This window comes from Falco rusticolus, chromosome 4, assembly GCF_015220075.1.
Source record: "Falco rusticolus isolate bFalRus1 chromosome 4, bFalRus1.pri, whole genome shotgun sequence".
NCBI lineage: Eukaryota > Metazoa > Chordata > Aves > Falconiformes > Falconidae > Falco > Falco rusticolus.
In genome coordinates, this window is record NC_051190.1 from 70654658 (window position 1) to 70680067 (window position 25410).

Consider the following 25410-nt stretch of genomic DNA (forward strand, 5'->3'; position numbering starts at 1 on the left):
AACGTCATGCTATGAACCTTTAAGAATATTAAAAAGAATCTAAATTATATAGATAAATGATTTGGTATGTCACCCAGGGGAAAAAGATTTTTGGAAACAGTATGTTTCACAGCACAATCGAAATTCAGTCTAAATTGCAAAGGAAACAAACAACCAAAATATGTATTTCCCTAAGGATGTTTTCTGAAGATAGTAACAAAATGTTATGTAAACACTTATACACTAGTTTTTTAAAAACAGATCAGCCATGCATATGTATTGAATTAAGGCAATGCAGTTGACATTTGCCTGGTACTTCCTGGTCCTGATTTTTTAAACTTTCTGTCCAGTTAAATATAGTAGCATCAGTTCTTGTCTTGTACAGACAATAATAATAATAATATGCTGATTTCAACATCATGCTATAGATGCTGTGGTGTCAAGTTCTAGCTTTCAGTGATTTTTTTCAGCTGAATCTGTATTCCAGAAATTATTGATGTGTCTTGCTGCTGTAATTCAGTCTGACTAGTTTTACACATACATGTGTGTTTCCTGTTTGTAGTCCTCAACTTTTTTGAGTGTGCCAGCTGAAAACTACCCAAAAGCTCAAGGTAATTGTGCAAAGTGTTAATCTGTGTGGACAAGCACACAGGATTTTTAAAGGCAGCTCTGTTTCTGCACTACAGCCTCTGTTTAGACACCTGCCTGGGTCCAAATTAGGGCTATACAGCTTCTGTTATATTAGCTTTTTTAAGTCGGGTTGGACTTGTTAATTTACCTCAGGTCTTGAGTCCTGTTTCACTTCTGAGATTGACATGATAGTTGTCCATCACAGAAAGACATGGTAGTTGACATAAGAGAAACCTCATACCTGTGAGAAGAAACAGGAACTCAGTCTTTCCCAGTCAACCCTGTTGAACTGTGACTCTTGTCACTGCGAGTGTCTCTTCTGTCCTGAAGTTGGTACCCATTTTACATAAATTTGCAAGAAGCTGTGCAGTGTCTTTGTAATTATTAGTCTTCATTGCACTGGGTTTGTAGTCTTCTCAGCCTGGGAGAGATGTAGAAAAACATCTGATGGGACTGCTCTGATTTAGCCTAGTTGGGGTCATGGAGTAGTGGAAATCTTGATTTTCCTTGGCAGTGCTCCCTCCCTGTCACCTCCCAAAACAGTCACTTCTCTCAACTACGAAATGACAAGCAGGGAAGCAGAAGAGACTGTAGTTGCACATATAGAGTGTAGAAGCTGGAGGAAGAGATGAAAGCTGGTTAATCACTGTGACCTTGTCCCACTTGCTCCTGCCCATCCAATGGGAAGGAGACAGCAGTCTAGCGTTGACAATGTATCCTCAGAATTTTGCCAATAAATGAGAGGCAAGGACGATAAATATCCCTGAAATGGGATTTGCACAGATTCCACAACTTGGGGATCAGAAAGAGTTTGCAGTTTATGGTACCAACTTCTGTAGTGCAGTTCACTGCTGCTCTTTTCAGCTTTTTTTGAATTAATTTGACAGTGTGGACTGTTGCAAAATAGTTAGTTACTTTTCTTGGTATGAGTTTAGCTATCTTTAAATTGGAGAATGAAATTAGCTTCAAATAAATCTATTTTAATTTATAAGTGTAAATAAATATTGATGTTTCTGTATCTTATTTTCCAGACAAACCAGTTAGAAAATACAGTATCTTACCTTTCACAATACACAGTGCTGGTGCTTTCCTTTTCTTCCTGAGCCCACGACTATAGTGCAGTTTAGTCAAATTTATTTATAGTAATTGCTCAGAAACTATAATCTAAGGTAAACTTGAGCAACTCGGTATATACTGAACAATGTGAGATGTTTGGCTTTTGTTTTCAGAGTAAAGAAATATGTAATCCTGCCTTGCCAAGGAATGTTTTAATATAATCCTGCCTTGCCGAGGAATGATTTAATAGTACTGACATAGGCATTTTACCACTTAAGAACTCTCAGAGAATCTCAGTCTAGCTTTTAGCCATTTTCTGTATAGTTTTTGACACACACAGAGGATGCAGTCTTGAAAAGATCACCTTTAGTCTTCAAAACCTTAGCTCAGCACCTTGAGCGTGCAGTTGTGTTCCGTTTAAGTGAATAGGAGTTGTGTCCAGATTTAAAGTTGAGTACATTTTGAATTGGGATGCTAGTTATTTGGCCTAAACCATTCTTTATAAAATGCTAGTGGATAATATATTACTTACCCAAACCTGCAAAAAGAGGAGAGCACTCTTAATGATGGCACAATATGAGAAATGGTACTTTGCAGTTGAGGTTGGTTTGTCATATTGGTGATAGCACTTCCCATCATTTCCAAAAAGCAGAATTTCTTAAATACAGTGACTATACTTGAGATGCAAATTGTGAAGGAGTGGAGTTTCTTGCATTGGTTGCAGCTGAGTACTGTGGAAGAATTTTTGTTTTGCTGCAGCCCTTGGAGTTTCACAAAGTAAGCATGCATTTACAGCATGCATATGCTTACAAAAGTAGTAGGTTTGAGGTGTTGTATAGTATCAGATTTTTTACATAGACTGCATTAGGATACATTAGCATTCTGACCATCCAAAGTTCTCCTAGTGGTGGTCTCTTTTTGAATCGTGAGATAAACTATGTGTCTGGATTTGTTATTTTGTTAAACCACACACACATGGGAACACAGAAAACATAATACTTTAATTTGTACTATTAACTAGGTGGTACATGTAATTCATATTGGTTATCTGGGTTGGAACAGCTCTAGTAAAAAATGTCAACAGATAATCTAGGTATTAAGTTACTATCTTAGTTACTAAGTGTGTGTGTTTGGTTTTTAACTACACTGGTCTTGACTGGATAGCTAGCAGCATCAGCAATATTTCACTGCCTTGGGCTTTTTCTTAACTGTCCTTGTTTGGAACACTTGCCCAGAGCAAGTGAGTACAGGAAGAGACTGACATTAATGTACATTTTCAAATGGCCACAAAATAATGGGAAGGAAAAGCTGTGCATGTGAGAAAAGCGAAGGGTAACTTTGACTTTTAATTAGTCCAGACTTCGTTGTTATATTTGGGAATTTGACAGGTAGATTCAATGTTCGTATGTTAAGCAGTTTTAAGTAGTGTTGCCCTTATTTTCAATTACACATACACTATTTCATGATAATTAACCATTTTGAAACATGGGTTTCTTTTGGAAGTGCAGTTGCTTGAGGTGGGCATTACACATCTGTGTTCTATGAATTCATGAAAACTACTCAGACTTCCTCCTCCATGTTATTACATGACAACTTAGAATGTTGGAAAACAGACCGGAAAATTTAGTTTAATATGGGCCATGTTCATGACATTTTCCAGGTAGCCTGTTTAGGGTATTAAATGCATACCATTTCTGATTCTTGCAGGCATGTTCTAGTGGGGACAGCAGACTGATGGGGATTTTTACACAACTGTTAGGTTGTAGACTGGATACTATTATCTATTTTTGTTCTCTACCAAAGAGAACTTGTATATTGAAACCAAACTCTTAAGTTTTGGTATTCTGCTTAGCAGAATTTTATCATCTTGGGACATGTTGTCCATTTGGAGAAGGGTGCTGGATTTTTTTTCCTTTGGTTTTAACATGCTGATAGACCTAACTTGATGAGCTATACTTAGTAAAGAAGAAATATTTGAATACCACCGGTGGACGTAAATTGCTCTGTAATTGTGAAGTATGCATTTTGGGGATGCAGAGTACCTCCTGCATTAGAGTTAAAAATGAAGAGAGCAGAATGTCCAGGCTGTTTCGGGGAATAACTGATTACTGTCAAAGCAAGATAGCATTGCCAGTGAAAGAATTTACTTGCATGTGATACGGAAGGAAGAATGGTATTTAGTCAACAACTACGGTGTGGAAATACTTCTGATGGAGGTGGCTGAAACTATATTATGAAGGCAGGCAAGGCATAACACACACACCCCTCATTTTGGATAAGCTATTTAAGGTGAATGAAGGTAGGAGAAGCAGGTTGCCAGCAACAGACCAAGGTAAAAAAACCCACAAATCCAAAAGTTATTGAGGTAAGATCTCTATCTTATGATAAAGTGTGTCAGGAATCAAGCCTGAAAAGCTGGTCAAAGGACAAACGAACAGAAGAGGACAGCACTGCGGAGCAGTCAGTCAGCAGGATTAGCAGCGTAGTAACATGTTGTTCATCATGACACAGTCCGTAAGATTGAGGATGGTTTAGTGTACTGAATGCTTTTTAATACCGTATGTTTTCAAAATACCCATAACGTGCCACGTTATACTGCAGTGGATTAAAGAGTGTACAGCCCAATATGTAATAGCCCAATGCTGTTAAATATTTGACACTTGCTTATTCTGCTTACTATTTTGTGAGACAAATAATAACCTTGCAAGGAAAACCACTTCTTACTAATAAAGACTAATCATATGTTTTAATGTATCTGCCATGTCTTTGGACTCATCTCCTCTAGTAAGTTTAATAGCATGGCCAAAGATTTTTAATGTATCAAGTAATTATGAAAAAAGTTGCCACCTGCAGTCTGTTAACTACTTATTACCCTATGCACTTATTTATTGAAGTTTAACAAAATTCTTTTCCTGAAGAGTTGACCTGTGTACTCTAGAAGGCTTGCAATTTCATGTTCTCTATCAAATGGCAATACTTTTCAAACTGCATTTAAAAATCCAAATAGAGTGGTGTTTTCAGAGAGAATTAAATGAAAAACATTTATTCCCTTTCTTTGGGAATTTGTCTTCACATTAATATGTCACAGGCCAAACCTAATTACCTATTCAACCTATAGTATATTTGATCTGCATGCCTGAGTGTCCTACAATCAAATTTACTGAAGAGCTTCTCACTTTTTTCTGCATTAAAACAATTGACTTGAAGCAGCTAACAATTAAAAATAAATGAGTTAACACTTTCTGCTAAGTGCTACCATTTAAGTGGTAATATGCAATTAAAAACTACATTTTAATTTTTGTTCAATTACATTGACTTAAATAGTAATTTTAGTGTTGTATTTATAAACCATTTAATTGTGACATTTTTCCTCTGGCTTATGTGATGGAAAAGTAGATTTGATTTTGCGAATCCAGCAAGAAGTAACCTTTTTCCCCCTATAGTTTGCTGTAATGACAAACACAAAAAGACAAGATTAGCTGGGTTTTGTGTAAATGTGACAGAACAATTTAATTTAAAAAGCCATAAAAATATGTCATAGTTCTCAAAACCATGAAAAATGATTCAAATTATCTATTTCATAGGGGGCATGTTCAGATTGTTTTATGGTAATGTAGGCAAGTATTTGAAACATTCTTGCATGTATTTGGTCACGTTAGCAGCTATAGGTAAAGAAATCTTCATATTCAATCTAGAATCAAAGCCCGTTAGAACCTAAAGTGTGAAAACATTAACTGTAGAGCAGCAGCCTTTTTCAGGTGTGTATTGCTAGAGACAGGTGCTTTACTACTTCTTTCTTTAAAAAGAAAATGGTATTTGAGTAGGTGTGTTGCAAATAACTAGTTAGGGTATTTTTATTTTAGTGCTGGAGGGAACTTGCTGTGGAACAAGCTCCATGTTAGAATGGATTGGAATTTTCTCTTCCACTCTGAACCCGAGTTCCTGCAGGTCCTTTTAATATGCTGAAAATCACTTTGAGGCATTCTCTTAACTTGCAGCCTAAACTTACGGTAAATGAACACCTGAGTACTCATGTTCCACTTCTGTGATGTGTTAGTCTGTTATATTCCTGGGTGTAAGGGTGTGAACAGGGTCAGAAAACCATTCTTGATTAAACAAAACCAAACCTGGCCTAAAAAGCATGTTTGTGGTGGGTTTTTTTATTTTCTAAAGCTAGATCATCTGTGTCTCTGGAAGGAATTTATTTTATCCATTTAGTAGTGTCTTTTGCTTTTTTGAACTCTGAGTAACACTGAAGTTTATAGTTACCCTTCTACCAGTAAACCTGGCTCTCTTTACATCGCTTCCAGTTGATGAGCTTCTAGCTTGTGTATAAATTGAAGTGATCATGCACTTTAATGCCATTCCATTTGTGTTAACAGATGCGTAAAGTTCTTAGATACGCTGATCTTCCCCAAGAACCAGAATTTTAAAATGTCTCTTTTCCTGGTGTCCAGTCCTATTTTATGAATATTTATGTCTTAGGGCTGGAGTAAACCTTAAGACATCTGGTTGTGTTTCTTCCTGTTAAACAAGATCAGGTATTGCAGTGACCTATGCCTTGGTTAGATGATGAATATACCTCATTCTGGTGACAGCAAAGCAGCTTCACTGCCAAGAAGGGTTCTTCGTACCTTTTAATAAGACCATTGCTGAAGAAGTTGTCTTTTTTCTTTCAAGTTTCAATTAACAGTCTTTCAATTCCTGTCCCAACCTCATGACTCAGTGTCTTCCATACGGCAGTGTCAGCATGACTGGTGGATCTGCTTAAGACAGGAGGAACTGTATAATGTAAGGAAAAAATATACTTTTTGTTGTGGGATTTTCGGTTTCACGTGAGTGGGCTAGCAGAAGCAGGGCAATAAATGATGTGGTGGGTATGTACTGAGAGATGTACTAGGAGAACTGTAGCTCCTGAAATGTCAACCCTTGTATAATAGGAGGAATGACTTCTGAAAACAAAATTCAGATTTACTAGAAGTGCAACAGCAGATTATAGGAGTCTGTGCCTCCATACATGTTGTGACTGCATGCAGGAGTTGTGGGATTTTGGATGCATTTCTATACTGACTTAGATTGCGGTTTTGTTGGGGTTCTTTGCCCCCTCAAGCCATGTAGAATTGTAAGAAGTGTAACTTGGAAAAAACTTTTATGTTTGTTAATCATTCCCTTTATACCTTCACCCAGATTTAACTGTTTTAACAGGGCTTTGTGATTCAGGACACAAGAATATGATCCAAGATACAAGAATGGGGAAAAATACGAGTGTTCCTCTAAACATCAGGGAACACTTTTTTTTTTTTTTTTTTTACTGTGAGAGTGACAGAACACCGGCACAGGGAGGTCGTGAGTCTCTCTTCTTGGAGATAGATAGTCAAAAGCTGTTTGGTTGTGGTCCTCAGCAGCTACCTCTGGGTAGCCCTGCTTAAGCAAAGTGTTGGACCAGATGACCTGCAGAGGTCCCTTCCAGCCTCAGTCACAGGATTTTGTACTGGTAAATGGTATGCATTTACTCATTGACTTGCATTCTTTGAGAAAGGAGTTAAAGAGTAATGTCAGTTTAAATTGACTAAAAGAAAGTAATTGTAGAGAAACATCTTATTCATCAAATATAAGTTATGTCTTACCTTCCTGATCAAGAAAAACTGAAATAGAAATAAGTCTTCAAAACACCTCTCTGTGAAAGAAGGCCAGGGGTAGAAAGTTCGTTAGGAAATTTAGGCTTCTGGTACTATTTGAGGACTGTGTAGGAAGTAATTATTCTGTAACTTTAAATGAGGACATTTAGGCTCTAATAACTTTGTTCTTGGTTTGGTGTCCTTTTCATACATGCTTATTTTATCTATGTGGTATGGAATTGTCTTTTTTGTCTGTGGTGACTTTGAACCTTTGTGATCATGAAAGGGCTTCAGTATTTCAGTGAAGGCAACCAATACATACTGCTGTTCAAAAGATGACAATAGCATATTTAGAAAGTAGATATCCATGGAAGATTTCTATAAGCTAGTCAAAAAAAGAAAAAATGTGAATACAGTGATTTCAGCACTTTTGAAAACTTAAGGGAGTAACTTTTGATTAGAAATAAATAGCTTCTACCTAAAATTATTATTGGTTAGTGTAGGAAATCAAAATAATTTGTTTTGTTATACCCAATAGATAACTTTTTCATTTATTTATTTCTTGTGACGGTAATTAGTAGACTCTTGTATTGCTTTAGCAGCGCTTTACTTATAATTTTGTATTTGTGCCATTGTAACTAACACCAGCAATCATAGATATTGGCAGTCTTCTACTCCTGTAGTTTTGAGGGGAGATTGCCAAAGAATTCTTCTGCAAAACTTCTCCTAAATACAAACCGGAGTGTTGTAATTTTTTTACTTCATAATTCTTAGGTGAGTTTACTGTGGCTGACTGCCACATGCCCACCCAGCCACTCTTTCACTCCCTCTCTTCAACAAGACTGGAGGAGAAGATAAGATTAGAAGGTTCATACGTTGAGACATGGAGATCAAGTAATCAATTACTGTCACAGACGAAACAGATTCTGTGTGGGGAAAATTTATTTACTGCCAGTTAAAATAGAGTTGGATGGTGAGAAATGAAGATAAAACCTAAAACACCTTTCTCCCACTCCCCTTGAGGCTGACGGCTCGACTTCACTCCTTTCCCAATTCCTTTACCTCCTCCCCGCTCACAGTGGCACAGAAGGGTTTGGTCAGTTTGTAACAGTTCCTCAGTGCTTGCTCCTTCCTTCTCACAGTTCTCCCTGCTCCAGTGTGGGTCCTCCACAGGCTGCAATCCTTCAGGATAAACCTGTTCCAGTGTGGGTCCTCCCTAGGGTCATGTTTTATTCAGGGCATGTTCCCATACTCCAGTTTTGGGTCCTCCATTAGCTGCAGCATGGATATCTGCTCCAGCATGGTCTCCTCCACAAACTGCTGGAGAATCTTAGTTCCAGTGCCTGGAGCACCTCTTCCTCCTCTTTCTCTGACCTTGGTGTCAGCAGGGCTGTTTCTCACTTTTTCCCTTGCTCCTCACACTGCCGTGCAGCACTTTGCCTTTTCTTAAATATGTTTCCCCAGAGGTGCCACCAGCTTGGCTGATGGGCTCGGTGGGCTCCAGCAGTGGGTCTGCTGGAGCCAACTGGAGCTGGCCATGTCCAGCACGGAGCAGCCCCTCACCTCCTTCCAGAGAGGCCACTCCATCTTCCAAAATCCTGCCTACAGACACCTGATAAAAAATTCTCACATTTCCTGTCATATTTCTAAAGATTTTTGCAATAAAATACTGAAGTGTTTTCATTCTTTTTAAGTCTCCTGTTTTTTCCAGGTGATATAGTTTTAATAAGATGATTGTGCAGATCAATGACTAGTCATTAATAAATTAGAGCAATTTCAGCTCTATTGACAAGAAATTATTTTCATTAAAGTAATTCAGAGATGTTTTTTGAGGTGGTGGTGGTGTTCAGAACCTGAAAATTACTGCTCAGCATTGCTTTCCCCTACAGATTCTTTATGAACTGGGACACTTTCAAAGAAAGTATTAAAAACTGCTCTTGGCTCTGAATTCTTGAAGTAGGAATAAACAATGAATAGGAAAGGGAAGAAAATACCAGCTCAGAACAGCTTTTTGTAATTTAGGGGTTTACATGAAAAAAGGTAAAAAAGAGACATAAAGAATATCTGTGGAAATTTCTCAAGGGTTGGAAGTGGTATTGACTGATACTTGGAGAGTGACCTTTTAGTTTATCAGGTGCCTTCATGGGAGAAAAGACTGGTCAGTCTGGGAGGAAGACATAGGACAGGTCAATAGAAGTGAAAGCCAGAGATGCTGGAACAAATATAGTATAATAGCGATCACATTGTGAGTATATAGTTCATCCAGTGCTTCCTTTCAGAGTCACTGTTTGCCACCTTTTCTTTCAAATGATTGATTACTACTGTTAGAGTATCTGCAACTTTCTGAATATAGTCGTAACTTTTAAAAAATTGTCTTCACGTAGCTGGTTCTTAACTCAATTTGTATTTACTTCTCATCCTTGTCCCCCTGTGTTTTGTCTATTAGAACACAAATTTTTCTGTCTTAAGGTATGGCTCACTACAAGTCTAGGAATAGCCTGGCAGCACCATGTAATACTGCCAAAGGTGGTGGTGGAGGAATCAGTCATTCACTCAGGCTTCCTGCTGAGATTAAGTCAGCAATACTTACATATATGTACATATATATACACACATATAGGTGCACAGCTTCAGAATGATAAAGCTGAATAATAATTCCTTTTTGACCTGCATTAACTGTGGAATATACTTATAAACTAAAATATTGATTTATGTTTCTGAATAATGGCAACTGATTTTGCTTTCCCAAAAACATAGGGGAGCTGTTATGTTGACATTTTACAGTTACGGACATATTTGCATTTTAGTTTCTAATAAGCTTGACCTCTCAAAGTAAACTTTATGTTTGGGGGTTTTCTGTGTTTAAAAATAATCTGTTGACATGCAGTTAGGATGGGTTAGTAGACTGCTTGAAGCTTAAAAAGAATAGATTTGGAAATAATTGATGTGGTAGCCAGTGAAAGAATCTCAACTATACCTGTTTTACTGGAATTAAGTTGTTCTTGTCTCACACAAAAATGAAGAGAGCTGCTTAATTGAGGGGGGGGAGCAGAATTTCAGAAAGGGAAAGGCTTATGCAAAAGGGCCTAAGATTTGTAAGTCAAATGCAAATCCAAAATAAGGTCACCCCAAGAACAAAAAAATACTGCCTTTTTCAAAGAAGATATAAAGGAACACTGCCAAGGTTTTTGTTGAAGTAGTGGATGATCAAAACATAAAGCAGTTTCAAGAAGATGGTAGGGCTAAAAGGAGTTGGGAATTTTTGACATCATGTATTGAAGACAAGTGATGAGGGAGTGTTTTAGATTGAAGCATTCATCTGAAGTTGATAAATTAAAAATTGTTTAGAACAATGGTCTTCACAGTTAGTTGACCTAAAAAGAACTCTTAATATTAAATCAATTTAATGCTGCTGTTAATATTTTAGCAATTACTTAAATGAGCCTTGAAATGGGAGATGGAAGTAGGATACCAATTTTGGGGCTTCATTGAGAATTCTGGGAAGTACAGGCTGGTTAGCATGAATTCCATACTGGGTAATTTTTTGAAATTGTGAAATGAATGATCCTATTGGATGTGCCAGTTTAAAAATAATGGTAAAAAGTCAGCGTGAATTTAAAGAAAAGTTAAGCCTTATTATTTGAGCTTTACAGTGTACTTGGATTTTATAAAGCTTTTGACAGGTTCTGTCAGCAAGACTTCTTATAGAGACAAAGTAATAATACGATGAAAGGGAAAATCTTTAGAGTAATTTGTTAAAGAACAGGAAACATACATTTTTGTTATTGCAAAATGTCACTATGAGAGTTTCATGTATATTTTCAAGCATCTGTTCAGTACTGGAAATGGTCTGTAGTGTGGTAAATTGCAAGGGGTGATGCCGAATTATTCAGGGCAGCACTAGTTGAAATGTCTGTGAAATCACCACTCTGAAATTCCTCTCCTGAGGAGTCCTATCTCTTTCTATGGACTTTCCTACTGCAGAAAAGTTGTGTTCAACTATGTGTTTAGAAATTAAATAAACCACACTGCCTAGGAGTGGTGTGGTTTTGGTGTTCCGGTCTTTTTTTTTTTTTTTTTCCTCCGTTCTATGTTACATATAGAGCTGTAGAGCAGGGCAGAAATGTATTGGACAGACAAATGAAAAGGCAGCAGGGTATGGTGAGAACTAAGAAACTGAATGTGTGTAGAAGGCCAGCTTATAATGTTGATTAAGAGTAAAAATGGGATGAGGAGAGCAGACAACTTCATCACTGGCTTTGTAACAGGAATGGATTCAACTTCATGCTTAGGAAATCCCTAATCCGGGCTGGGGACAGCTGTGAGGGAAAGAATCTCTCTGCCCTTAAAATGCTTGCTGCTACACTTGCTATAGTAAAAGACCTGATACTGAGGCAGAAGAAACTTCATGCTTATGTTTTTAGGTATTACTCTTTTATAAGAGCTGTTGTCTATTTACGTTATGTATATTGTTTAATATTTTAATGGTGGAAGCATTCCTGCATGAAGAATAGTATAAACAAAAATGATTATGGTTAAGTTATCTTGACAAGTTTATAAGTGAATATAATTACTCATATCTTCATATTTACATGTAGTTGCTTTGAAAAATGCTCTAATGTTCTTTCATGCCTATGTAATATATTGTTTAAGATTAAATTATTTAATTTACTGGGGCCAGAGGATATGCAACCAAGAGTTCAAAGAAAATTTAGAGATTAAATAACTCAATTAACTGTTTGTTTTCTTGGGTGCCTCAGGACTGAAACGGCAAATGTGTCATTCTCTTTATTTATTGTCAGTGGAATTCAGGGACCTTTACAGGCCTGTGCATCTGACATCTCTTTAGGGAAAACTATCAAAAACTGAAATAAAGGATAGAAGTAATGAGCACCAGGTAAATATGACCTGCATGGAGTCCTGAACATTGCTACTGTAAGGCGAAGTCCTGCCTCAAACCCTCTGGGCTTTGTAGAAGAATTAACAAATATATGCAGGGAGAAGGTGATCTGATTAATAAAGTCTGCTTGATTTTCCAGAAGGGTTTAACAAACCTTAAAGGCTTTTAAGGAAAGAAAGTAGTCATGGGATAAGAGGAGGGATATTTTTTCAGATAAAGAATTAGTTAAAAGATGGGAAATGGAGGTTAAAAATAAATAGCTCTTTCAGCAGAGCAAGGTTAGCAGTGGAGTTGGGCTGAGTTTCTGCTAGGAATTGTGCTGCCCAGTATATTCATATAGCATAGTGAACAGGATAATACGGTAAAAAGGTAAGCCCTGAGGTGAGAGAGTTTATCAGTGATAGTATTATTTGGAAGAGTGAACATGAGAAGAGACGCTGAAGAACTGCAGAGTGAACTTAGGAGTTTGACTGCTTGGGCAATACAATGCCAGGAAAACTTCCCAGTATGTACATACCAAATGATGAAAATGCTGATCTAGTGGATGACTGTCCTAACTTCACGCACAACGTGTTGAGCCCTCAGCTGACTGTAATACTGGGAGTGTGAGATCTTCAATGAAGCCAGCACTGGTAACATTTAAAACATTAGCTCAGGATCATTCCAAAACCCAATGCAAATGTTAGAAATTGTTAAGAAAGAATAGAGAGCAATACAGAAGAATACTTATTCCACTGTATAAACTTCTGATTAATTCTGCTGTGTGCAGTTTGGTACCTCATTTTGGAGAGGCTGGTTATAATGGAATTGCAGGTGGTTTAGAAAAAAGCATCATGGGCAGTATTCTGCATAAAACAGCTTTTATGTGAGAAACCAGCTGAGCAGATTAGGACTCTTTAGCTAGGAAGAGACAACTTACGGGGCACGCTGTATGTGTATACTATAGAGGGATATTTTTGAACAAAGTTGTAAGTGACATGGAAGTCAGTAGATGTAGACTGTTGCTGGTTTTCCACCCAAAGCCAAAAGCTATGTGTCATCAAAGCTAGCAGGAGCTGGGTTCAAAACAGGCAAAATAAGGTGGTTCCTTGTATAATGGGTAGCACATGTGTGCAACTCATTGTGAAGATAATGTTGCAAATCCAGAAAGTTTATGGTTTCAAGGGAGACTGGAAAAAACATTGTAAGACAGATTCATTGAAAGTTACTAAATAGATAAAATCTATCAAGGAGAAATTCCTTGAGCTAAAAATAATTGGAGTCTGGGAAAATATTAGAGGTAACCTGTATGCTTGCCTTTCTTTTATTCTTGGTATCTGCATATGGTCCCTGTTTCCTCACAGCAGTGGATCTGGAAAGGATGAATGATAAACATACTTTGTGGTAACATGAAAGATTATGTAGTAAAGTTTTCTGGAGCTGCACTCCCTGAGCACAAACGATGAGCATATTGGCCTACCTTTACCATTGCTCTGAAACAGTATAGCTGTCTTTGGTTTTGTGGCTCAATAAAAATGATACTAGTGGAAGTTGGATTTTGAGGAAGCGCTTTGGAAGACCAAAGGGTTGTATGAACATGCGGCTTTGAATAAGAGTTCATATCATTAATACCCTTTAGCAGATCTCCAGAGCTTCAGAAGAGATCTTTAAGAACTGTAGCAGATCCTTAATGTTCAGCAACAGCTGGATCAGTGCCAGCTGTGTATTAGACTTGATAAAACAAGTCTAAATTCAGACTTACAGGTAGAGCAAGAAATTGCGGGAACATAGAAGAATATTGTAAGCAAAATAAGACATTATGGGCAAGAAACAAAATCGGGAAGACTTTTACTTTCAGTTCTTAGAGTTGCTGCATAGAAACACCACCTTCTTGTAGGTTAAATGTTTCCTGATTTGCAAAACTGTCTGGGATTTTACTAGGACCCTTGTTCTACAAATGTTTGCACAGGTATTTTTAAGTAGATGCTGCCTCATGGTTTATTTGCAAGATCATGGACTGGATACACTCAAATCAGTGAATCGCCAAAATTAGATGAAGCATAGCACAAAGTCCTAGGCAGACTGGAAACATGAGCTGAACTTCCAAACGACAGTGATTTTAGTTGAATCTACACTATGTTGATGACAGGAAGAACTGGTCTAAAGCTAAATTTTAAACTAAAGAAATGTAATTATCTCATATTATCAAGTCAATATAAATAACTTTAGAATTTCCTTTATAAATTCTCAAATACTAGCCACTTCCTAATTATATCAATAACACAGTATGTAGTTTTATACTTGCTAATGTTAACAGGTCTAAACAAGTCAGACTCTTCTTGAGAATAAATGCTTTGTTGTCTAAAAATTTGCTTTAAATGTAATTGAAAATAGAGTTGCTCATATAAAAAAATAAATCCCAATGGTTTAAAACTGTCATGCTGAAAGAGGTGGTATGGAATCGCTAAGCGGAAATGTGCATACGTGTAAGAGTGATGCTAAACAATAAGAAAGATGGATGTTTTTTCTGTAGAAGGTGCATAGTGGTTTGAGTGAACTAATCCTTCAATATTGCCAGCTATGTATGATAAACCATGTTAAAGGATTATTCTTTATGGGAATGCTATGATTTTTTTATGTCTACACTTGTTTATTTTCATTTTAAAGACTGTAGACCATAACTCCATAGTTTTAATTTTGTATTCAGTATGGGGAGTTAATCCCAGAATGGGGCTCTTTTTGATGCAAAATCTGAATGCTTGTGTAGTCACAACAGCTGTCCCCTCACCATGTAGTGTCTTCCATTGCTTTACTGTAGAGATGAATTTTGGCCCAGTGTTTCAGTAATATTGGACACACATGGTTTTAGGTGACAAAGCAGTATGTTTATGCATTCATTTGACTCTCGCAGTTACAGTTGGCTACAGATTAGAACAGGGAGGGATACATTCACACCATGACCACCCTCATAGCTGCTTGTAGTAGTTGGATCACAGTAGGCGCTGTTGCATCTGAAGACACAATTAACTGTTGCTGAGGAATTGCAAATTCACAAAAGCTCTTTTACAGCTTTAGCGGTCAAGAGTGGGTTTTCTAAAAGCTTTTTCAAAGATTTTTTCAAATTTATAAATGTTTTAGATCTTCACCTTTTAAAATTGTCAACTTGAAATAAGATGAACAAGTTGATATTTTAATGAAGCTAACGAATTCTTGTGCTGTGAATTTGCTATGTCATTAGCTACAGTTCTACAATATTATTGTAGTTTTGTCCATTGTTTAGGAAGATAACCTTATGAGTTCTGTAATAGTTACAAATAGTTAGTAGAGTTGTGAGCACATAGGAAAATCAACGCTTACCAGAAAGGTCTGAAAATAAAACTTACCAGAAAGCTTCTAACATGTGTACATCATTGAAAAGAAAATCTTGATTTCCATGTGTAATTGTTTAGTTATGCTTTGGATATGGTAAGAGAAAATAGCTGTGAACTTACTTTAAAAACAAAACAACAACCCTCCCCCTGCCCTCCCCCCCCAAAAAAAGAAAAAAAAACCCCCACAGTTTTAATATAAATTAAATAGAAAATTACAGTAAACTGCATATTAAGGCTAATTTTGAGATACAAAAATTTTCATCATTAATTTAAATAATGAATTCTTCTATGATTTTGGTTAAAAGCCTTCTTTTCAAAAATTAAGTCAAATTTCGTAAGTAGGACATTAAGTACCCCAAACCTTGTCTATAAATCTGAGAAATACTTTAGTGTAGTATAATATAATAAATAAATATACGGAATATATTAATATAATTAAAGTAATAAGGTGGTTGTGCAAAGTGGAGATTTTCTATGTATTTATAATTTCTCTGTAGGCCAGAGTGTAATTGTATGATAATGCATGTAATGTATGTGCAAGATCTCTCACATACACATTATTTAAATGTCTTGCATTTGAATCATAGATAATTCATTTAATACTTATATTAAAAACTATCTGAATATGAATGTCTGAGGCTTTCTGCAATGAATAAAGGACTACATGGATCCAAACTAGGACGATTGATAAAATCCTTGCTACTATTGGCTATTATTTACTGTCTTTTAAGTGGCAGGTTGTATTTATGCCAATTTATCTGCTTCAGGGAACACTCTTGATAGCAGAACAAAGTGAATAAAAGTAGTTTGCTTTGCAAATGAATGCAAATGGTGGAGCCTTTCGGGAAGCCCTTTAACAGGAGCAGTGCACTTTGATTATGAGTGAAGCTGCCATTTGGACATGGTGAAAAGAGCACGCTTGAACCATTGATTGGGGGAGACAGTAAAAAGTCAGGAAGGGCCCCGTTAAGCTTGCAGTGCAGCAGGCGGATGTCAGTGTGGTTAGAGCACAGTGGGAGAATGACAGGCAGGATTAGTGTCAGGGAGAAGCTTTGCTGTAGTTGTGGAGATGGTCCCTGGGGTCACTCACCTCTGACTGTTGTTCTGTGCTGATGGCTCTGTAATGCAAACTGCTTGATATGTGCCCGTTCATTATCGGAAATGGTGATTAGAAGAGGTATGTCATAAAGAATTCCTTAAAAATAAATAAAATGGCAAACTACTGATGATAACAAAGATTCAGCTCTGCAGTCGTTGCCTAAGATGCTGCAAATGTCAAAGATGGTTACTGCATCTTGCTTTCTGAGGCAAATGCAATTTCATGCCTTAAATTGCTCTAATTGTGTGTTCCTCGCTGTGTTCACTTTTAGTTGGTCATTATGAAGACAGTTATTTTTAACAGATTGTCTTATGTAGTTAGAGCAAAACATTTTTATATCTTTTCATTATTAGGTGGTAGGAGCATCGGGCTTTGTTTTGTGGCATAACTGTGTTGGGGGGTATCTGTTTAATAGTCTTAATGGAATATTAGAATCAACAGATTTCATTCCTCAGTCATCCCAGAATGCTAAAACATAGAATGATTACAGTGACAAAAAGCTATAATGACTGTTGTGTTTTAGAGATATTTTTTATATATAAAAATGAGGCCATTTTCTTTGTCTCTGCTAAAAATAAAAAACTTACATACGCAATTAAATAAATGTCTAAAATTTTGCATCTTAAATTGTGATTTAATCATAGAAACTTTTAGGTTGGAAAAGACCTTTAAGATCATAAAGTTCAACCATTAATCCAGCACTGCCAAGGCCACCATGAAACTGTGCCCCTAAGTGCCCTATCTGCATGTCTTCTGAATATCTCTAGGGATGGTGACTCGACCACCTCCCTGGCCAGCCTATTCCAGTGCTTGACAGCCCTTTCAGTGAAGAAATGTTTCCTAATATCCAATCTAAATCTCCCCTGCTGTAACTTTGAGGCGGTTTCCTCTCATCCTATCACTTGTTACTTGGGAGAAGCGACCTACCGCCGCCTGCCTACAGCCTCCTGTCAGGCAGTTGTAGAGGGCGATCAAGGTCTCCCCTGAGTCTCCTTTTCTCAAGGCTAAACAACCCCCATTCCCTCAGCTGCTCCTGTTAAGTCTTGTGGTCTAGAACCTTCACCAGCTTTGTTGCCCTTCTGGACACACTTCAGCACCTCAATGTCTGCCTTGTAGTGAGGGGCCCAAAGCTGAACACGGTATTTGAGGTGCGATCTCACCAGTGCAGAGCACAGGGGGACAATCACTTCCCTGGCCCTGCTGGCCACACTGCTTTGGATACAAGCCAGGCTGCTGTTGGCCTTCTTGGCCACCTGGGCACACTGCTGGCTCATGTTCAGCCGGCTGTTGACCAACACCACCGGGTCCTCCACTGCCCAGCAGCTTCCCAGCCACCCTTCCCCAGCCCGTAGCGCTGCGTGGGGCTGTTGTGCCCCCAGTGCAGGACCCGGCACTTCTCCCTGTTGAACCCCCTACAATTGGCCTCGGCCATGGGCCCGGCCTGCCCAGACCCCCCTGCAGAGCCTCCTGCCCGCCAGCAGATCAGCGCTCCCCCCGCTTGGTGCCCTCTGCACACTGGCTGAGGGGGCACTCGATCCCCTCGCCCAGATCATGGATGAAGAGATTAAACAGGACTGGCCCCAGGACTGAGCCCTGGGGGACACCACTTGTGACCGGCCACCAACGGCGTTTGACTCGGTTCACCACCGCTCCTTGGGCCCGGCCAGCCAGCCAGGTTTCACCCAGCGCAGAGCTCGCGTATCCAAGCCCTGAGCAGCCAGCGTCTCCAGGAGAACGCTGTGGGAAACAGTGTCAAAGGCTTTACTAAGGTCCAAGCAGACAACAAACATCCACAGCCTTTTCTTCACCCACTGAGCGGGTCACCTTGTCACAGAAGGAGACCGTGTTAGTTGGGCAGGACCTGCCTGTCGTAACCCCGCGCTGGCTGGGCCTGATCCCCTGGTTGTCCTGCCCGTGCCGTGTGACGGAGCTCAGGATGACCTGCTCCACAGCCTTCCCTGGTACCAAGATCAGGCTGCCAGGCCTGTAGCTCCCCAGATCCTCCTTCCTGCCCTTTTGCAGCTGGGTGTCCCTGGCTGAGCTCCGGTCAGCAGGACCTGCCTGGTCAGTCAGGGCTGCTCCTACGTGCTGGGAAGCGGCCGGGTGAGCCCTTCTGTCGGTGCCCTCGGGGGGATCCCGTCCGGCCCCACGGACCGGGGGTGTCTGGTTGGTGCAGCAGGTCACTGGCCCTTTCCCCTTGGATGACGGGGGCTTCATTCTGCTCCCCGTCCCTGTCTTCCAGCCCAGGGGGCTGGGTGCCCGGAGAGCAACTTGGTCTTTACTATTAAAGACTGAGGCAAAGAAGGCACTAATGATCTCAGCCTTTTCCTCATCCTTTGTCACTGTGTTTCCCCCTGCATTCAATAAAGGATTGAGAATCTCCTTAGGCCTCATTTTGTTGCTAGTGTATAGAAACATTTTTTTTATTGTTTCTTATAGCAGTAGCCAGATTAATTTCTAGTTGGGTATTAGCCCTTCTGATTTTCTCCCTGCGTAACTTCATAACCTTTAATAAAAGTATTTATGTTTTTTTATCTTTACTGCATTTTATGATGTTATGTTTGTTGTATAAATATTGAAAGAAATTAAATGAGTCAGCGTGTATAATATACAAAATGCCTTTTTTGAATGTTAAAAAAATTTTAACATCTTAGTGTTGGTCTGTGTTTATGCATTTTCAGCAACAGCACAGGGAGGTGGTACCCAGATACTTGAAGTATTAAGTTTTGGGGTTTTTTTGCATGATTTGATTAAGTTGCTTAAAGATATTTTCTTTTCAGTGTATTACCTCACAAAAATATGTCCAATATCCCAGTGTAATGAATGTTTTACAAATGTTTTACAGGCACCTGAATGGACAGAGGAGGACCTTGGCCAGCTGACAAGAAGTATGGTTAAGTTCCCAGGAGGGACCCCAGGTCGATGGGAAAAGATTGCTCACGAATTGGGTCGATCAGTGGCAGATGTGAGTTCACTCAGATTTGCATTGTATAGAGAGTGACAAAGCAGAACAAGACAGGCAGTGTAGAAGGCAGACGTATATGGGGGCCGATATTGTCTTTTGAGAGAGGCTACAATCCTTTTAGGACCTGGAAGTGAACCATTAACTAACTATGCAAGAAGCAGATGTCAGCCAGTCTCTCCCTCCGCAATTAACAGCTGTAACTGATCAGCTGTATGGGGGATTCTGGTGCTTACAGATTTGAGCTACTGTAACCCAATAACAGAAGAACAATGTGCTTTGGGTTTTGTAGCAGCCTCCTTTCACTGCAAGCGAATGTTTGTGTGACTTGGTTAAGGATTGTATTTCTGTTTGAAGCCAGTCCTTAAAAAATGTAGATGAGCTAATGGTGTTTAGACAGGTGGCTTCTATTAATTAAACCAAAATATCTTTAGAAAGTTTAAAACGAGTTATACATATTATTTCAGTCCCTTTTTCTGGGTTATAGCATGGTTAATAATGATATTGCGTAAAATCATTAATATCCTTGTTAATTCATATTTTTTAGTATTGCACCAGATATCAAAGAAAGCTTGTACTTATGGATTTGAAGTGTTACGATCTTAAAATCCTTAGGGGCTAGGCTGTAAAAAACCTCTCATTTTCAAGCAATAGATCACTAGAACATGATACAGTGTCTGCTGAGGACCATTTGAAAGCCCTTTCAGCTGACCCTATTTTATAGGCTCTGTAGGGGTTAATGAGAATAATGTTTAAATCTGTTGATGTACATTTTGAGATTAGATGTTCTTTATTTATTATATTTCTGGATTTATCTTAAATAATGGGAAACAAAGTCTCTGGTTAGAGTGAAACGTAACCCATTATAGCCTTCTGGGCAATTTGTGTACTTAAGTGTGAGTTTTTCCCGTTAATACAATCACAAAAATAGATTTTTAGAAGTTACTTTGAAAGATTTAATGCATCTATACAGTTCTGTTACATATACTAGAAGACAAGCCATTTGCATTCTTATGATTTTAGAATAACACACTTTATTTGCAAATAAGTGGATGAAAGCAAGAAGTACTAACCTGCTATGTAAATGAAATTAAGTCTTCTTTTGTTTATTCTGTTTAGTGTTGTTTATCGTACTCCTTGAAGTATTCATACTACTGAAGTGGAGTGACTTTATTAAAAAACATGCTACGTTTTACTAAGCAGATATTAACAGCAAAAATACTTCACGTAGCTTGGTAGTATGCAGTGTGCATGGGAAAGATCTTTTGAGATTGCTTTGGAAAAACTGATTCATTTGCTTGATACTGATAATACAGACACCCAGAATGGTTCCACGTATACCCATCACAAAACTAACACCATCTTAAGATTGTCTTTTGCACACATTTTCTGCTTTATTCCTTGAGACAGGTGTAAAAACATTCTCTATTAAGAATCCCTTGCATAGTATATTTGGTGAACATACTTGCACACATCCAGTACTGGCAAGAAAAAACAAAGCTTGCTTGTGTCTTCCATTATGTGAGGAGTCTTGAGCAAGATGCTGCTCTTTTCAGTGAACTGGAAAGAGAAGTGAGAAAAATGTGTATGTTCTGAGAGCTGTCATTTTCTTGTATGAAAGAAAGGAATATTCAGGGATCTTTATGTGTGGAGAAAGGTCTGAGTGTAATCCTTCTTACTTCCAGTGACTATATGATTATTGTAAGTGTTCTCACACAAGTTTTTACTTCTCTAAAAATTTCTAAGTGCCGATAACGTTGGGTCAGCTTTCCTGACAGAGACTACTTATTGGAGTTTCTGTGACTTTTATCATCGCATTGTGCAGAGTTGCAGTGATTAGGTTTTAAGAAGAAATACTTAAACAAAAGCTTCCTGGAAATTTCTCTAGATCTTAAACCATTACTGCATCAGTATCAGAAATGTTGAAACTGGGAACTACTTCAGATACATCTGTTTAGCCATTGAATGAGACGTACAGGTTATCCTTTATATTTGTTGAAGCTGACACAGAATAGCATCTAAATTTACACTAAGGATTCTGATTTTGCTTGGGCATCACTATAGTTGAATAAGAAATGTTACACTAAAGCTGCAGAAAAACCTTCTGGTTTTGTTAAATGTTGCAACAGGAAAAGAGGTGTTTGCATGTGCAGGCAGCATTTGCTGCACAAACAACTATTCCTTGTTTCTGCTGGGAAAGGTGCAGGGAGGTAAGTTTTGGTGTATGAGGTGCTGTTTTGAAATAGCTTGTGTAGCAGGATTTGGGAATCCCTTGCTTACATCTAATTTAACATTAGTCAAGCCAGAGAGAATTTGAAGTGTGTGTTATATGGCAAATGCACTAGATCTTAAAAAAGAAAAACATCCAAGGACAAATCTGAATTTGTTTTTCTGACATTTTCAGTGACACAGGAAATACTTTTTAAATACTTGAGACCAATTCCTGCTTGTTTCTTCTCCTGTAAGGTATCAAAAGCAGCAAGGCTTGGTTTTCCTTTCAAAGTTAGAGAACTGTAGTAGAAAGGATTGACAAGGTACAGTGTGCTTGTTTCTGTGTGATTTTAAACATTCAACCCCTTTTTAATAGTAGGTGTTAATAGGTGTTAGGTGTTAAGAAAAACAGTTCAGAGTAATACAGTCCAAAATAATCTCTTTTTTTAATCCATTGTTGCTTCTGCCTCAGATATTTCCATACTTTTTAAAGAATAAGCTGAAACCATTCATATATACTAGAAGACCATCAGAGAAATTCACTCACTCTGACCAACCCAAAGAAATTCCATTTTAAATTGGTTTAACTCCTTCCTTTTTAAAAAAAGTAAATTCCTACATCAAACTATATTAGCTTCTACTGGCAATTTTTAAGCAGGATGGAGTGACTTGAGAGTGTTCTTGGCTTTCGTGACCTTTTCAGCTTCATGGTGGTGTTTTAACTTAGTTTTGTGGATTTGTTTGCTTCGAAGGTTTTTAAATAAATTTCTGAATTTTCCTCCTGCAGCTATGTTAATGAGTTTTGGAACAGTATGAAGCAAGGTTTCTAATGCTTGGAGCTTTAATACTGATTTTTCACATACAAAGAAGGCCCAAAAATTTGTTTGACTCCTTTTCAGAGAGATTTATTCATCTTGGAAAGTTCTTCCTTGATTTTGCTAGAACATGACTTTGATACCCCAGAATCTGGTAAGCATATGTAAATCTTACAAAGCTAAGAGGAACTGAAAGTATACTGGAAGATGAGTAGAATTCAAAAAGGTCAGAGCAAATTTGAAAAATAAGTTGCAAAAAAATAGGGTGAAGTTAAAACAGAGAATATACACAAGGACACACAGCAAAGTGGTGGTGATCAGGTTCACAAATAAAAGATGCCCAAAAACTGGCTAGGAGTAGCTCTTAAGAAGCAGGAGGAGCATGGGAATTAGGAGAGATAATGAGTTAGATACAAATCAACAAAAATAGCAAGTTGTAAAAAAGGCAAGCAACTTACTGAGAGTATACAAACCAGGAGGATGGTAAACCTGCCACCTGTGTCCTTAGTTTGTGTCTAGTTTTCACTATTGCACTTTAAACACATGATTCAAGGTAAAGATTCCAGATGAGAATAATAAGTCTCTAAAATGTGACCTACAAGGAAAGATTATGAAGGAATTCATGTTGTTGAACTGGAAGAAGATAGGAACTGAGGATGTGAGTATTCAACTACCTGAAAAGAAAGCTGTAAAGGGGGAAGGGGCTTTGCGCTGTATTAGTTTTCTAAGACAAGAAGTAATTACCTCAAATTTTATCAAAGGCTGCAGAGTAACGTTGTGGGGCAAAGAATTACAATGGAGGTGATAAAGCTGCTGTGGAGCCTCCATATTTGCAGGCCTTTGAGAACAGGTTACACAAATATCTGCAAGAGACATCAATGTAGTGATTCTGCCTGAGGTTAGGTCCTTCTCTTCATATGGTCTGTGATTAGACTAGCAAGTGCAAGCTATCTAGGAGGAAAGGGGGAGGAAACAAAACCTTCCCTACAATTGGAAGCATGTGTGAACTTGTTTTAAGAAATGTAAAATTAAAGCCAGATAGTCACTGTAGTTGGTTAGTAATCGCTGCATGTACCTTAGCTTGGCTGTTCTTAAGTTCAGTAATTCCTAACAAAGTGTTATTTCAGATTTTTTTTCCCCGTTACTATTCAGATTGGGGGTTTGTAGGCATTTAAGTTTGTTAATTGTAATTTCTGACAACACTGAACAAATAATGATTACTATAACGCCCATTATCATGGATATGTCTACCAGATTCCCCATCCAAACAAGTACATCCACATGATGTGATGCGGGCCACTGGGAAGTGCCTGCCAGAATCCAACAATGAACAGCAGTGTCCATGCTGTAGTGCCCCTGAGCTCATTCAGCTCTACTGCTTTGATTTATGCTCCCTCATGTGATACCAGCATAAATATCTTTGCAACATACTCCTGTGCTTTTCAGCTCAGAACTAGGTTAAGCTTGCAACTGTGGTGCAGACATACTGTAAGAAGGCTTATTACTTTAACTTTTGTCATGTTAAATATAGGATATGTTTATCTTGTCTCTCTTCAGGAAGACATCTTTTAACAGCCAATGAATAATCAACCCAAAATAGATGAGGTGAAGTTGTGCTCATTCTATCAGTATGTTTAATTATTTAAATTGCTAATTGTCATTTTAGTATGTGCATATTGGGAATTTAGCAATCTTCTCCCATAAAGATGATTTTCAACCAGCTTAATATAATGAAATCTTACTGCTTTTACAACTGAAAGCTTCCACAGCTTTTAAAGTCATTTTTATTGCAATTGGCTGGTGTTATAAATTAGATTTTCAAGTACTTTGATTATGAAAGGGAAATGGAGTTCAGTTAACTCTAATCAGGATTCCTGCCTGCTGACCTGGTTACCTGTACCACTGCTCTCTGTCATCCTCTAAACATCTGTTCTTTGACCCATTTTCCTTGCTGAACTTGTTGCTCCAGGGTTAGTTCTCATTCCTGTCCTCCAATACTTAAGGAAATAATTGACCTTTTAAAACAAAATAAAAAAGTTATGTTTGAATTTCCTAAGCACTATGAACACCCTATAACATAATATAAATAATGAATGGAATGGAGTTTCAAGACTATTTCTGCAAAAATTACATTGTTTGATTTGACAAATGCTAAGCCTTATGAAGATTTATAGTAATGATTGTCAGCTTTTGCTAAATTCAAAAACTGAGAAAAAGCATTTAGATGTGAAATTATAGAAGTATATTGTACTTGACAATGCCTACCTTTATAGATAAAAAGTTTAAAAAAAAATATTTGCTGAAAGGCATAAATTAATTTCAGTAACTACAAAGGACATTCAAATTGTAAAAATAACAGAGGAAGGAAAAGCTGTCTGGCATGCCAAACAGACTTTAATGTGATTATTAGGTGCAGGTTTTTTAAATTAAAGGCAAAGAGATCTCAGATTTCATACTTGTGAAGTAATATCATTCACTTGTCTTACAGGATTTAAATTGATTCTGTTTGCTCCTGCAGTCACTAATCTTATGCATTTGTGTTGCAAAAACAGACTGATTAGGATTTGTTGCCTGTACAGAAAAATACCAAGGTAGACAGCAAAACAATAGACAGGTGGCTATATTTGAGCAAACATTCTAAATTATCATGAAACCCAAAAACAAGGTTTGGGGAGTGCTTATTTTGTGATATCTCTTGTATGTCCAAGCAACAGATTCAGCCTTTTAAGTCTGACTGTGTGAGTTCATACTCATCGTACTTTATATGCCATTCTAAAATAGATTTCTTAC

General features: G+C 37.9%; 1 protein-coding gene across 1 annotated transcript in view; it reads left to right on the forward strand.

Moving 5' to 3' along the window:
• Positions 1 to 25410, forward strand: part of DNAJC1 (DnaJ heat shock protein family (Hsp40) member C1) — a 113442-nt gene that overhangs the window by 77473 nt on the left and 10559 nt on the right. The window contains exon 9 of the mRNA XM_037384886.1: positions 19478 to 19597. Coding sequence (XP_037240783.1) covers positions 19478 to 19597 — 120 coding nt within the window. The remainder of the gene's footprint in view (positions 1 to 19477; positions 19598 to 25410) is intronic.